This window comes from Rattus norvegicus, chromosome 3, assembly GCF_021556685.1.
Source record: "Rattus norvegicus strain SHRSP/BbbUtx chromosome 3, alternate assembly SHRSP_T2T, whole genome shotgun sequence".
Classification (NCBI taxonomy): domain Eukaryota; kingdom Metazoa; phylum Chordata; class Mammalia; order Rodentia; family Muridae; genus Rattus; species Rattus norvegicus.
In genome coordinates this window covers 145,564,429-145,578,235 of record NC_141536.1, presented here as the reverse complement: position 1 = coordinate 145,578,235, position 13,807 = coordinate 145,564,429, and the positions used below count along the sequence as shown (strand labels likewise).

The following is a 13,807-nucleotide window of genomic DNA, read 5'->3' as shown; positions in this document are numbered from 1 at the left end:
ATCCACAGGAGACCACACCCAGCTTATTACATAGACGCTGGGATCAGAACCCAGGTCCCCATGGTTGTGCAGCAAGGACTAGTGACATCTCGTTAGTCCCACAAACTCTTTAAAACAGAAGACTTATTATCACTTGTAATTATGTGTCTGTGCATGAGCACGTGTTCCCCTAGAGGCCTGAAGAGGGCATCACGTGCCCTGGAGCTGAGGCGCAGGCAGCCTGCCTTGCCTATCATGGAGTAGCAGATTCCGCTTGCTAAGCCATCTCTGTGGCCCATCTTAATGCTTAGCCTCTAAGTGTCTTAACACTTTTTTCTTCTATTTCTTTTTTTTTTTAAAGCTCTGTCATTTTTAAAATTTACTTATTTATGTATGTGAGTACACTGTAGCTGTCTTCAGATACACCAGAAGAGGGCATCAGATCCCATTCCAGATGGTTGTGAGCCACCATGTGGTTGCTGGGAATTGAACTCAGGACCTCTGGAAGAGCAGTCAGTGCTCTTAACCCCTGAGCCATCTCTGCAGCCACCACCCCCCATTACATTGTTAAGCAATAACAATAATAATAAAATTAAATCCAGCGTTTATTGAGTCTTATGCTGGGTGGGCTTCGAGTGTTCCTGAGAGGCCAACTGGATCCTCATGACCCTATGTGTATGCTATCACTTCGTTGGTTTCAGTCTGCATTCTGTTGCCATAACGAAATACCCGAGCCTGTGCAATTTATAAAGAAAAGGGTTTATCTACCTCATACTGCCAGAGGACGTTTAAGAGCATGGTAGTAGCATTTGCTCTGCTTCTGTGCTGTTCCTTGCACGGTAAAAGCCAGAAGTGCACACAAGAACGCTGCCAAGGAGCAGAAGGGGCAGTGTCAGGCTGGCCTCATAACAGCCTCCTCCCACAAACCAACCTAGTCATCTCACGGGATCATGAGATCGGAGCTGTGATAGTGTTATCGCCTCTTAAGGGCCTCCCACTCTCTCACCAATGTTACTTTAGGGACTGAATTTGGATGTGGGTTTCGGTGGGACAAACCACACCTTGCTATTTAACAGGAGAGGTCAGTGAGATATGTAGAAGGGTTGAGTTAAATAATATACAAAACTGGAATTTCAACCCTGTTAGGTCCTTACTGGATGATATGGAGCTTAAGAAGTGGTATGGAACTACACTATAGGAAATGTCTTTCTGCATACTGGCCCTTTAATCCCAGCACACAGGAGGCAGAGGCAGGTGGATGTCTGTGAATTCCAGGACAGCCACACAGTGAGATCCTATCCCAAACAAAGGTAGACACAATCTGATCCTGCGATTCCATGTCTGTTTCCTTGCAGGAGGTTGGAAACCTGTACGACATGTTCCACACACGCAACTGCTTACACCGCAGAGCTTATCAGCACAAAATCGGCAACCTCATCGATATAATGTAAGATCATCAGCGTTACCTCACTCTAAAAGTTTACACGGTGCTTTGCCACATTAGCATTCCCAGTGCAAGCTGTATAACATTAAAGAAGCCTAGCAGAAGCCAGGCATGGTGGTACACACCTTTGATCCCAGCATCTGGAGGCAGAGGTAGGCAGATCTGTGTGAGATCAAGACCAACCTGGTCTACAAAGTACGTTCCAGCATAGCCAGGCTATGTAGAAAAATTCTGTCAAAAAAAGGAAAAAAAAAAAGTAAAGTGAATATGATAGCAGATGTCTGCGATGCCAGCACTCAGACAGACAGACAGGCAGGCAGGCAGATTTCAAGGTCATTTCAGGTATGTAGCAACCTTAAAGTTAGTCTGAGACCTTGTCTCAAGGGAAGAAAAGAGTTTAGGTAATTTTGTTTTCAGTTCAGAGTCAGAGCTTTTAGTTCGAAGCTTAATACACTTCTTCTGACCTTGTTTAAAGGAAAATCATGTTGTTTCTGCACCTATAAAATTGGGGCTGAGTATACTTATTATTGGAAAAACCAAATGAGATAAAGGCTCCTGAAGCTCTGCTGTCCTGCCTGGAACACAGTATGCATGCAACTCAAGGCCCTTAAACCCCTGCTGTAGAGCCTAGAACACAGTAGGCTTGCAAGTTAAGACCTCTGAATTCCTGCTATAGTGCCTGGAACACACTAGGGATGCAACTCACAGTCATAAACAGTTGTCTTTCAAACGTAGATAGCGCCTTATTTGTTTTCTTAAACTAGAAGAATCCTTTTGAGCAAGATGTAAAGTAAATCTTCAAAATGTCCTCTGTGTTTTTACACAATGGTTTTAGGATTACCGAAGCTTTCCTCAAAGCAGACCCCCACGTGGAGATTACCGGGACCGAAGGGAAGAAGTTTCGAATTTCCACAGCCATTCATGACATGGAAGCCTTCAGTAAGCTGACAGGTAAGAACCAAGACACATGCAGCCTGTTGGCTATGATGTTAACTGCCCTTTGGGGCAGAGAAGAGGAAGTGTACACACACACACACACACACACACACACACGTGAAATTACAAAACATATATCTTAAAGTAGGTGTTACAGTTCCTCTTGTATACTTGCCACATATACAATATTATTGTTATTTAGTACATCTAGATTAATACTAAAAAAAAATAAACTAAAGCAAACCCCACCCCTACAAAAAAAAACCCAACCAAACAAAAACCTTGTCAGAACTGAGCACTAAGTCAAAGGCTGACACCTTAGGGTATCAGACAGTCTGAAATCCAGCAGGTTGTTGATTAAGGGCTGATGGTGGATAGGAATGATGGATGAGGCCCTGGGTCCAATCTCCAGCACCCTCCCCCCCCTGCCCAAAAAAAGGTTTATAGTGGAGAAATCTGAGGATTATTACCTTAATCATCTGATCAGATTCAACAGCACCTCATGGTAGCAGTGCATGGCTCCCTGATCTGTTCTGATCTGATCTGTTCCAGAATATGTGAACAATTGTTCTAAAGAAGATTTTAAGACTAAAAGTGTGTGGCCATTAATTTATCTACATACTTGCTTGATTTCACTGTTACTAATAGTGAAAAACTGGAGTTACATTATTAAGACAAGTTAACAATTTTTTTTAAAAAATATCACCGCTACATTTCCTGGTCCATTTATTTATGTTTAGAAAAGTGCTCTTGTTCTTGAGTGATACATACTGCAACGTTCAAATATTTAATAAAAAAAATTGTGTGCACACAGCTAGATGCAGTGGTTTACTCCATAAACCCACTATGAGTAGTGGGCATTACCACAAGTTGGAAACCAACCTGAGCTCCATTGTGAGCTCAAGCTCCCCTAAGAATGAGACCTTCTCTAAAATTGGAAACACAAACCAAGAAAATTGTATGCATATAAAGTGTTTGTGTGGAAAAATGGTGATAATGAATTCGGTTGAAGGCTATTTTAATTAGAAGTCTTTTAAAGAAAATTGAAAGAACAGAGTTTTTTTCCCTTCTATTATGATCATAGAATAAAACATTTTAAAACTTAAAAAGGAAAATTAAAATTAAGTCACTTTACAAACTTGCATGTTCCAGTCACTCTAGCTCCAACTGTTATCAGCACAGACTTTTTTTCCACACATCTCCTTCTGCAAAAGGAGATGGCTATTTTAAGTAGATCCTAGACATAATGTTGTTTGTAAATGTTTAAGGCCACCTGAAACTAAGTAGCAAGACCGCGTCTCATTTACAGAAATGCATGGGCAGCTGTAATAAGTTAGGCTCTGTGCACTGCCCGCTCCAACTCCAGCCCTTGGTTCCACTACACTCTTAGTTCCTCTTCCCCACTTCTGCACTTGCCTTTCTCCCCTCCTCTTACTGCCACCTTCTTAGCATAACAGTCATAATGTTCCTGCCTTGTTAAGACCATTTCAGGACCCCAGTGGGTTATCTTTACATCCTACCATCATTTTAATGTGAATGAAATTCCACCCCATTGACAGATAACATCTTTCTGGAGATTTTATACTCCACGGATCCACAGTTGTCTGAGGCCCGGAATATTTTAAGGAACATTGAATGCCGTAATCTGTACAAGTATTTGGGTGAGACCCAGCCGAAGCGTGAGAAGATTAAAAAGGTAAGTTGAGTCACCAGCTATCCTGCTGTTAGTGGAGGGTTGATCGAGTCTCTGTCCTCAAGAATGAGCCATTAATTAATCTATCACAGTAACCTGTTTATTCTCATTTAATCTTCTCGCTAGTCCCAGGACCCTTTACCAGATGAGAAACTGAGGCTAAACAGTAGTAAAATAGCTCCTGAAAGCAGTCAGGTAGGACCCAAAGGGAGTCTAGGCAGCTGTAAATATGTGCTCTCGGATTTGATAAGGGCCTCAAACTTTAGATAGATCACTAGAAAATTAATATCTAAGGTAGAAATCCCTCAAAACAAGACCCATGTAAACTTCACCAAGGCTCGGAGAAGTCATTTTTGTCTATCATTTGACCCTTGAAGAATGCCGGTTAGAGGCACTAGGCACTGTGCAGTAAAAAGTTGACCTTTAACTTTTGACTCTCCCAAAACTTAACTACTAAAAGTCTGTCATTGCTCAGGAACCAGTCAGCTCCTGAGATTTTGTCATTTGTATCCTATGGGGCCAGAAATACTGAAGGACTGGGAAAGAGGCGCTTGCTACACTGTAACAGGTTACTGGAGAAATGCTGGCATAAGGTCACAGGGGCCGCTTGCAACACTAGTCACTACAAAAGCGGCAGGAGGGAGCTATAAATACATAAATGCCACATTCTCTCCAAACCCTGTTGGTTGCTTTTGTTTGTTTATTTCTTAATGAAAAGTGCGCTGTTCGTTTCAAGCTAGCATGTACTGGAACCATCTTGTCTGGGTGTCTCTGTTTTCTTTTTTTTTTTTTTTTTTTCAGGGCTGGGGATCGAACCCAGGACCTTGCGCTTCCTAGGCAAGCGCTCTACCACTGAGCCAAATCCCCAACCCCTATCTCTGTTTTCTTTGCTCAAGAAGAGAAGTGACGTAACTGTGGTACAAGTGCTTAATGACAAACTGGATCCTAACTGGGGAGTCTTCTCTCTTCTAGGCAGAGTATGACAAGCTTGCCCAAGAAGTTGCTAATGCCAAACCTGAAATTGCCCCGGATGTTGAACTAAAGGCTGAAGATTTCATCGTTGATGTAAGTTGTGGACCCAAGAATAGATTGAGTGACAATTGGTGTTTTTAAAAAAATGCCTTCCCTTCAGGGAAGGGGGTGGGCAGAGCACTTGGAAGGCAGAGGTAGGTGGATCTCTATGAGTTCAAGGCCAGCCTAGTCAAAGTATGTGGCAGATGACCACATGCTTGGCCGCGCAGCTCTGGAGCCCATTCTCCATTCATGCCCCCTGCAGAACACTGCCCTGCCTGTCTGCCCCTCCTCCTACCGGCTTTCCCATTAGGGTCAGCAGTCTTCCACCTGAAAAGAAGGCCACGCTACACTCATCTTGCTGCCTTTTCTCTCCTTCAGGGGCAAACTCAGGAAAAACCTTCTAGATTCTTAGGTTTTTCTCCAGGTCTAGGTTAAGTACCCCTTATCTAAAATCTGAAATCTGAAATTGAAAATGTTCTAGAATCTGGGACTGGGTCTAGGCCCTGAGTTCAATTCCCAGTGCATGCTCTCATACGTGTATTACACACATATTCTCTCTCTCTCTCTCTCTCTCTCTCTCTCTCTCTCCCTCTCCCTCTCCCTCTCCCTCTCCCTCTCCCTCTCCCTCTCCCTCTCCCTCTCTCTCCTCTCTCTGAAAGCAGACTTCTCTCCAAGACTGTCAGTGATTTCAGTGTGAGAAAGCCATCAGACAGTCTCAGTGTTATGCTTCAGAGCACCTTTTACTGCCTGGAAATCCTTTCCTTCCTTCCCGGTTCATTCCTGCTCACTTATAAGGTCACCATCCCAGGCAAGCACGCCTGCCACGTATTTCCACTAGCCATGTTAGCACAAGGACCTGAGTTCTATCTTCAGAGTCCACTTCAAAACAAAAAAGGTTGACATACACACACACACACACACACACATACATGCAGACACACAGACACATACATACATACACACACACACTCATAGACAGATACACACAGAGACAAACACATACATGCAGACACACACTCACAGACACACACATACAAACTCACAGACACTCACAGACACACAGCATGGCAATACACACTTGTCAGACCAGAACTAGGGGCACAAAGACATGAGGACTCCTGGGGCTCACTGGGCCTCCAGCCTAAGTGACTTAATGAGTGCCAGCCAGTGAGAGAGCCTGTCTCAGAAAAGTGAAGTGTGTGACGTCTGAGGAATGCCAGCCAAAGTTGCCCCCTGGCCTCCTTGCACATGCCCATTCGTACACAGAGGTCTTAACTGTCTATCGGTGTCTGTACACAGTAGACAATGCCTTTGTACTCTACTTAGTTGAATACTCACAGATGCTCCCCGCTCCACCCAAGTTCCTAAACCATATCTCCCAAGGTGGGCCTGTGCCAGAGTTATTTTCATTCCCATGTGTGACACTTGCAGTATCCCAGAGGGCTCGGTTCATTCCTCGTTATGTGATTGCTTACCTGTTCATTGTTTTAATTAAGGTTATCAATATGGATTACGGGATGGAAGACAAGAACCCAATTGATAATGTTCACTTCTATTGTAAGAGTGACAGCAGGCAAGCGGTCACGATCACTAAAGACCAGGTAACGGCCTTGTGAGAGAAGTCTCTCTAGGGGTATATGTTTGGCAAGTCTTAAAGTCAGTTTATGTTCGTCAACGTTAATCAGGTTGTAAAGTCGGTGTGTACTGTTAAAAAACCAGAAAGGGCATGGCCCACTGAATCAGCTAAGCAGGGCTCACATGGGCTCACCAACCTGCCTGGGTCTGCACCAGGTCCTCAGCATCTCCGCTGTGCTGTGGCTGTTAGCTTGGTGTCTCTCTGGGACTCCTAACTGTGGGGGCAGTATGACTCTGACTGCCACCTGCTCTTGGCCCTGTTTTTCTCCTGTTGGGTTACCCTGTCCAGCTTTTGTGTGAGGGCTTCTGCCTTGTCTGAGTGTGTTTTGTTTTGTCACGTTTGGTTGTTGTCTCTTGGAGGCCTGCTCTTTTCTGAAGGGAGATGGAGGACGGGGAGTGGTTCCGGGGAGAGGGAGGTGGGGGCGGGGAGCTGAGAGGAGTGGAGGGAGGGAGAACTGGTCATCATGCATTGTGTGACAGAAAAATCTATTTCTACTTTAAAAAAAAAAGGCATGGCTAGAGAAATGGCTCAGTGATTGATTATCAGTATGTATAGCTCTTGAAGAGGACACTGGTTTGTATTTGGTGTGCCTACGTACAGACAGGTAAAACACACACATATGAACTAAAACTACTAATTTTTTTTTAAGTAAAACATGAGCCAGCTATGATAATACACACTTGTAATCCCCACATTTGGGGAGCTAAAGATCAGGAATTAAAGACCAGCCTGGGTACATAAGACTCTATCTCAAAATAAAACAAAGCAACAATTTTAAATATCCATATCTGGTTGGGCATGGTATACCACACACCTTTACTTTTAGGACTCCAGAGGCAGAGGCAGGTGTAGCTACGTGAGTCTCGGGCAGCCTGGTCTATAGAGTGAGTTCCAGGCCACCCAGGGTTGCAGTAGGCAAGACCTAACTAGAAAATCTAATTAGGGGGTTGGGGATTTAGCTCAGTGGTGAGCCCTAGCAAGCGCAAGGCCCTGGGTTCGGTCCCCAGCTCTGAAAAAAAAAAAAAAAGAAAATCTAATTAGGCCGTGGTGGCACATGCCTTTAAACCTAGCACTTGGGAGGCATAGACGTATGGATCTTTGAGTTCGAGGCCAGCTATAAAATCTATATTTAAAGAAATCTTAATACCAGGAGCCTAAACTGTAGGATTACAGGTTCAAAGTCTGCCCGTTCTATGAAGTGAGTTCAGGGCCAGCCTGGGCAACCTAATGAGACCTCTCAAAACAGGAAGGAGGGTTGGGTGAAGAGAGCTAGGAACAGAGCCCAGTTGTGAAAAATATTCACCTAGCATACATTGAAGCCTTAGGTTCAATTCCCGATCCACAAAAGTAATAATAATGATATTTTTTTAATTTTTAAATAAGATATATTTTACTAGATATACCTAGGACATGGGGTCCTGAGTTTAAGATAAGCCCGGGCTATAATCATGAGGCTTTAAGAAGAGGCATAACAACAGCCAATTTCCAGTGCTTCCTGATGGCTGAATATCATTTATGGTGCAGTGTTTGGTATGAAGCCTGTTACAAAATCTAGTGGATCACAGCTGAAGTTATACGAGTTAAATATGCTTACCTATAGATCTTATCTGAGAGTCTGTGGTATGTATCCTGTAAATCTTTCAGTCTTTTAGTAATTAACATAGAATTCTGAGGCGTTTTGCAGTAAGTGTTTTTCTCCTTTGGATCATAATTGAGATAAAGTAGGAGAGCACTGAGATTTTTTTTTTTAATAAAATTCATTTATTTATTATATATAAGTACACTGTAGCTGTCTTCAGATACACCAGAAGAGGGCATCAGATCTCTTTATAGATGGTTGTGAGCCACCATGTGGTTGCTGGGATTTGAACTCAGGACTTCTGGAAGAGCAGTCAGTGCTCTTAACCGCTGAGCCACGCCTCCAGCCCAAACACTGGGCTTTTAACTCAGCATTAAAAATGGTTCCTCAGACCCTGGGAGGCAGCTCGTTAGTTCTTGGCAGAGTGAACTTAAAGCTACAACAAAATCTTTTCTTTTTGTAAAAAAAAAAAAGGTGTCCCAACTGCTGCCACAGAAATTCGCAGAGCAGCTCATCCGCGTGTACTATAAGAAGAAGGACAAGAAGAGCTTGGACGCCGCCGGGAAGCACTTCATTCAGTGGTGTGCGCTCAGGGACTTCACCAAGCCACAGGTGGGCCCTCCTCATCCTCCTACAAATAAGAGATCTGGGCACTGGGGTGATTCAGGCCCGTGTTGTTCAGGCTGCTCTCCGATTGCTGTGGTGCTGAGGTTGGCTTTGCGTTCCTCACGGCCCTGCTTTCCCTGCTTCACTCCCTGCTTGGGACTGTGGGTAGGCAGCAGCGCAGGCCATCCTCTTCATCCACTGAGAAGTTCTCATTTAAATTGTAGCAATTTGGGGCTCAGCTGGTAACAGCACTGGCTACTCTTCCAGAGGACCCTGGTTCAATTCCCAGCAACCAGCAGCCACATGCGGCTCGCAACCAACTGTAACTCCAGTTCCAGAGGACCTGATGCCCTCTTCTGGCCTCCGTGGGTACCATACACATAAAATAAGAAATAAAAATTCTGGGGCTGGGGATTTAGCTCAGTGGTAGAGCGCTTACCTAGGAAGCGCAAGGCCCTGGGTTCGGTCCCCAGCTCCGAAAAAAAGAACCAAAAAAAAAAAAAAAAAAAAAAAAGAAATAAAAATTCTAAAAGAGGTAGAGAAGTGATTGAGGAAGGCACTGCCTTCCACATGTGCCTGCACAGTCGAGATCACCTGCACACACATACACACACGCACACACACAAATATACACATGCACACACATATACACCACACACCGCACATATACACATAGATAGACACAATTCACATCACACTCAACACACACGGCACATATACACACTATGCACATATACATCACACACACCCCACATATATGCCTCATAGACAGAATATACAACACATATACTACACACATACACATATATACCTTAGACACACACAAAACATACACACACCTATTTGATAAGGAAAAGGGAAATAGAGACACAGGTATATGTGGTAAGTGCCTTAGACCTTGGTATATGCCTTCCCAGGCCCTGTGTCAGGACTAAGATAGACACAGTTCCTTAGTGCCTGCGTCTCACTCAGGTGTGCACCACAGACACACCAGTAAAAAGCAATTGTGTGGTATGGTAAGTGCTTTCGGGTGCAAAAGGAGATCTAACCAGACTTGGTTAGATGAGAAAAGCCTGCCTCGGGGAAATCTTACAAGCCAACCCCCAAAAGGAGGAGAGAGATCAGCAGCTGTTTACAGGGCTGGCAGCAGGGGCCACTAGGGACGCACTGAGACAGAAGCAACGTGGGGAGAGCTGAAAAGCTAACAGAGATCGTGAGCCCTTTCAGGAGCAGCAGTGAGTGGTGGATGTTCCCCGCCATCCAGTGTACAAGGGGCAGCCTGATGCCACTGAACTGGAGCAAGTGAAATCTTTCAGCTCGTGTTCCTAACGTGTGCTGGAGCCGAAGTCAGAAGGTGTGATGGAAGTGGGCGCTCTACACATGCTGCCTGCCGCCTTGGGGACGAACAGCAGCTCACAGGGGCTCTGTCCAGTCAGATCCGGTGCGCTCAGCAGAAGACACTTCACATCCGGACCTTACCAAAGTTTTGTTAGAGCTGAGTGAACAAACGGAACTGTGAGACAGTGCCCGGGTGATGTCATTGCCTTCTAGGACAGGCTGAGGGAGCAGGCGGGAGTCCGGGGGCCTTGGCCCCTTCCAGCAGCTGAAACCGTAGCATGGTAACCCCATGTTGGAGGAGACATGGATATACTCGGGCTGCACTGTCCTCTCATCTCCAGGCTGACCCGGGTGCTGTGTTTGTGTGTGGCACTAATGGGTGCCGAGTGCCTGAGACAAATGGGCAAGGGCAGTCCAGCCTTGCCCCGGGAGGCAGGCAGGGTCAGACGGCCTTGCTGCTCATGCTCCTTTCCTCGGGTCATTGTGTGAGTCTGAGGCAGCCTGCCCCTTCCGTGGAAGGGTGCGTGTGGCTGGAACCTGTCACAGTCCCAGTGTTCTGGTTGTCATTCGTCCCCGTCCTCCCTTACCCACTCTGTTCTTCCCCCATTTGTAGACCTGGGCCATTTGTTTTAGAGGAGACTAGGAGAAAGAGAAGCAGGCCTCCAGGGTGGCTTCTGCTCCCCATGAGCCCCATGCAGGGGTGTGAACTCAGGCAGTTCTGTTCAGCAGTGTGCCGTGCCTCAGCCATTTCCCCATGAAGACCGCTATCTGCTGGGGACCGTGGTGTGTTCTAGCTTTACCCAGTCACAGAGCACGTACGGTTTTGAATTTCTCAGGAGTAGGTGTAGTTAGAAGCAATCTATGTGCAGGACCAAAGTGTGTGTGCCTGAGAGGCCCAAATACAGTGATGGGGACTGGCTTTTCTCCATGCCCTGACTCTCTGTCTCTCTCTCTCTTTAATAGGATGGTGACATTATAGCGCCTCTCATAACGCCTCTGAAATGGAATAAAAAGACTTCATCTTGCATCGAAGAAGTATCCAAAGTAAAAACGTGTCTCAAGTTTTAAGGGAATGTCTACAGTTAGTTCTTTTCAAAATCCTCTTTGCCTCTTCACAATTAAGTTTGGAAACAGAATCAGAGGCCACCTGTGATTTTTACTTAGTATCTTGAATGTACGCTCATGTTGGGGGTTGGGGGGAGGTCGTTTTTTATTCTCAACAAAAAATGGTAATATTAACAAATGTTCCCTATCTGTCCTGTGGTGATTTGAATAAGAATGGCCCCAGAAGCTCATGATTCAATGCTTAGTCACCGGGGAGTGCAACTGTTTGAAAGGATTACAAGGATCAGAACGTGTAGCCTTGTTGGAGGAGGTGTGTCACCGGAGGTGTGCTTTGAGGTTTCAGAAACCCATGCCAGATCCAGTGTGTCTCTGTCTGTGTCTCTGTGTGTGTGTCTTTCTCTGTGTCTCTGTGTGTCTCTCTCTATGTGTCTCTGGCTCTCTCTGTGTGTCTCTCTCTGTCTCTCTGTGTCTGTCTCTGTCTCTGTGTCTTTCTCTGTCTCTCTGTGTCTGTGTCTGTCTTTGTCTGTCTGTCTCTGTGTCTCTGTCTCTCTCTGTCTCTCTGTGTCTGTCTCTGTCTTTGTCTTTCTGTCTGTCTCTATGTCTCTGTCTCTGTGTCTCTGTCTGTGTCTGTCTCTGTCTTTGTCTCTCTGTCTGTCTCTCTGTCTCTCTGTGTCTGTGTCTGTCTTTGTCTCTCTGTATGTCTCTGTGTCTCTGTCTTTCTTTGTTTCTCTCTCTCTCTCTCCCTCTCTTTCTCTCTCTCTCTCTCTCTCTGCCTGTTGATCATCTACTACACCAGCACTGTGTTCCCCACCACGATGATTATGATGGACTAACCCTCATCTGTAAGCTATAAGCACACCCCCAGTTAACTGCTTTCTTTTATAAGTGTTGCCTTGGTTGTGGTGTCTCTCGATACAGTAAAACAGTGACTAAGACAGATACTTTAAAAGCATTAGCTTGTGTATTTTTAGGATTAATTGAAACCTTTCTCCTTTAGCTACCTGTTTTCTCAGGATAACTCTCCCATCGATTCTGAGCTCTTGGGACAAATGATTGTCTTTTGTTTTTAATTCAGAAATTGAGACAAGGGAACAAACTAGAATTCAAAATTGAAATTGTGTTGCACTGTGTGGTTAAAGAAATAAACAATCCTAGACCTGCTGAAGAGGTGCCCCGCACCCTGCTCCTCCCCAGCGCCCACTCCCTTCCGTGCTTCGGGAGCATTGGGAGCCGCTCCTTCCTCAGAGGAGCTGACCTCAGCTGCGTCCCTGTCTTTATGGTCCAACTCCCCCTGCCCCCTGCTTTAGGAGGGGCTAGGTTCAGAGGGCATCTCACAGCAGGCTGCTCCCCAGTCTGTTGTGAGTGACTCCAGACAAGACTGCACTCCAGCTCCAAGGAACTCGCCACTTGCCAGCCTAGAGACGGGCCTTCGTCCACCTCTTCTGAGCTGAACTGATCAGCTGCTCAGAGACCACAGACCCCACCTTCTGGCTGCTCTCTCCTGGAACCACCGAGGCTTCAGTGTGTTTATGGGTTTCAGAACATTCTGGACTGCCTTTGCGAGCTTAGTGACTGTGCAGTGAGTCTTGGGTTCCCTGTGTAACTTGCTGGTCCTACTCGTGCGAAGCTGCCATGCTTCTCCCTGCAGCCCCCCTCACCTCCAACTTTGCACAGCTTTACCGGCAACTGAATCGAATTGGAGCCAAGGGTGGTTGCCAGGAACGCTGAAGATTCGGACACTGGGGACAGAGGCAAGAGCGGCAGGTAACATCTTAGTGACGTTCTCCTGGGTGAACAGTCCTGGGCTGCCTCTCTCTGGGTAGCCACGTTCTGTCTTGTCCACTTGTGGGTGAAGCGTATTTGGTGTGTCTGCCCCTATGGGGTCATAAGTGCACAAGGGAGGTGCTAGCTCTTCCCCACTAGCCAAGGTGCCTCTGTAACTCCAGGAGACAGCCAGACTCCCCTCTCCTTCGTGTGCCCAGACTTGAGGTTAAGGATTGCATAGTTTTCTGTGAATGTCGTTTTATTTTTGTCAATCTATATTTTTTTAATCATTGTGGTTTATTCTGGAATTTTGTAGCCCTAATTTTGTACTGTGGGATGCGGGAAACAATTCTGAGCCCTTTCCTGCACCAGGCAGCTGTACTCTATGCCTTTGATGCTGTTTTCCTTGTGAGCACCGGTGTCATTTACAAGACTGCATAAAGAAGCAGAGATTTAACAGCCCAGCCTCGAGAGTTAATACCATCAGCTTGCTGTAAATAGAGCCACAGGCGGAGTGATGGTGACTTCGGCTGGGTAAGGGGACAGCTGCAGTAAAGCTTCTAAAGAGTGTGTTTCTATCCTGAAACTAGAGGGCAGCTCCGTAAGCACCATGTCCTCAAACCCCGTGTGCCCGGTTCGTAAAGGAACACATTTTCTGCAGGGCCCATGTAGATGCTTCTTGGCGTCAGCACTGTGTGCACGACAGTGGTGTTGACAAAGTCCCAGGTGCTTGGTTGTCCTCACAGAATAAGA

General features: G+C 45.8%; 1 protein-coding gene across 8 annotated transcripts in view; it reads left to right on the top strand.

The window, feature by feature from the left end:
* The window catches only part of Samhd1 (SAM and HD domain containing deoxynucleoside triphosphate triphosphohydrolase 1), a 34,567-nt gene extending 21,056 nt beyond the window's left edge, over nt 1–13,511 (top strand). For 4 of the 8 annotated variants that reach the window (XM_087652341.1, XM_087652336.1, XM_087652342.1 and 1 more), the window contains 8 exons: nt 1,335–1,426; nt 2,259–2,374; nt 3,919–4,055; nt 5,025–5,117; nt 6,563–6,667; nt 8,756–8,893; nt 9,112–9,252; nt 11,189–13,511. In XM_087652341.1, the coding sequence (XP_087508467.1) occupies nt 1,335–1,426; nt 2,259–2,374; nt 3,919–4,055; nt 5,025–5,117; nt 6,563–6,667; nt 8,756–8,893; nt 9,112–9,213 (783 nt within the window). In that variant the 3' untranslated portion in view covers nt 9,214–9,252; nt 11,189–13,511. 8 annotated transcript variants of the gene reach the window in all.
* Nucleotides 13,512–13,807: the final 296 nt, after the last annotated feature.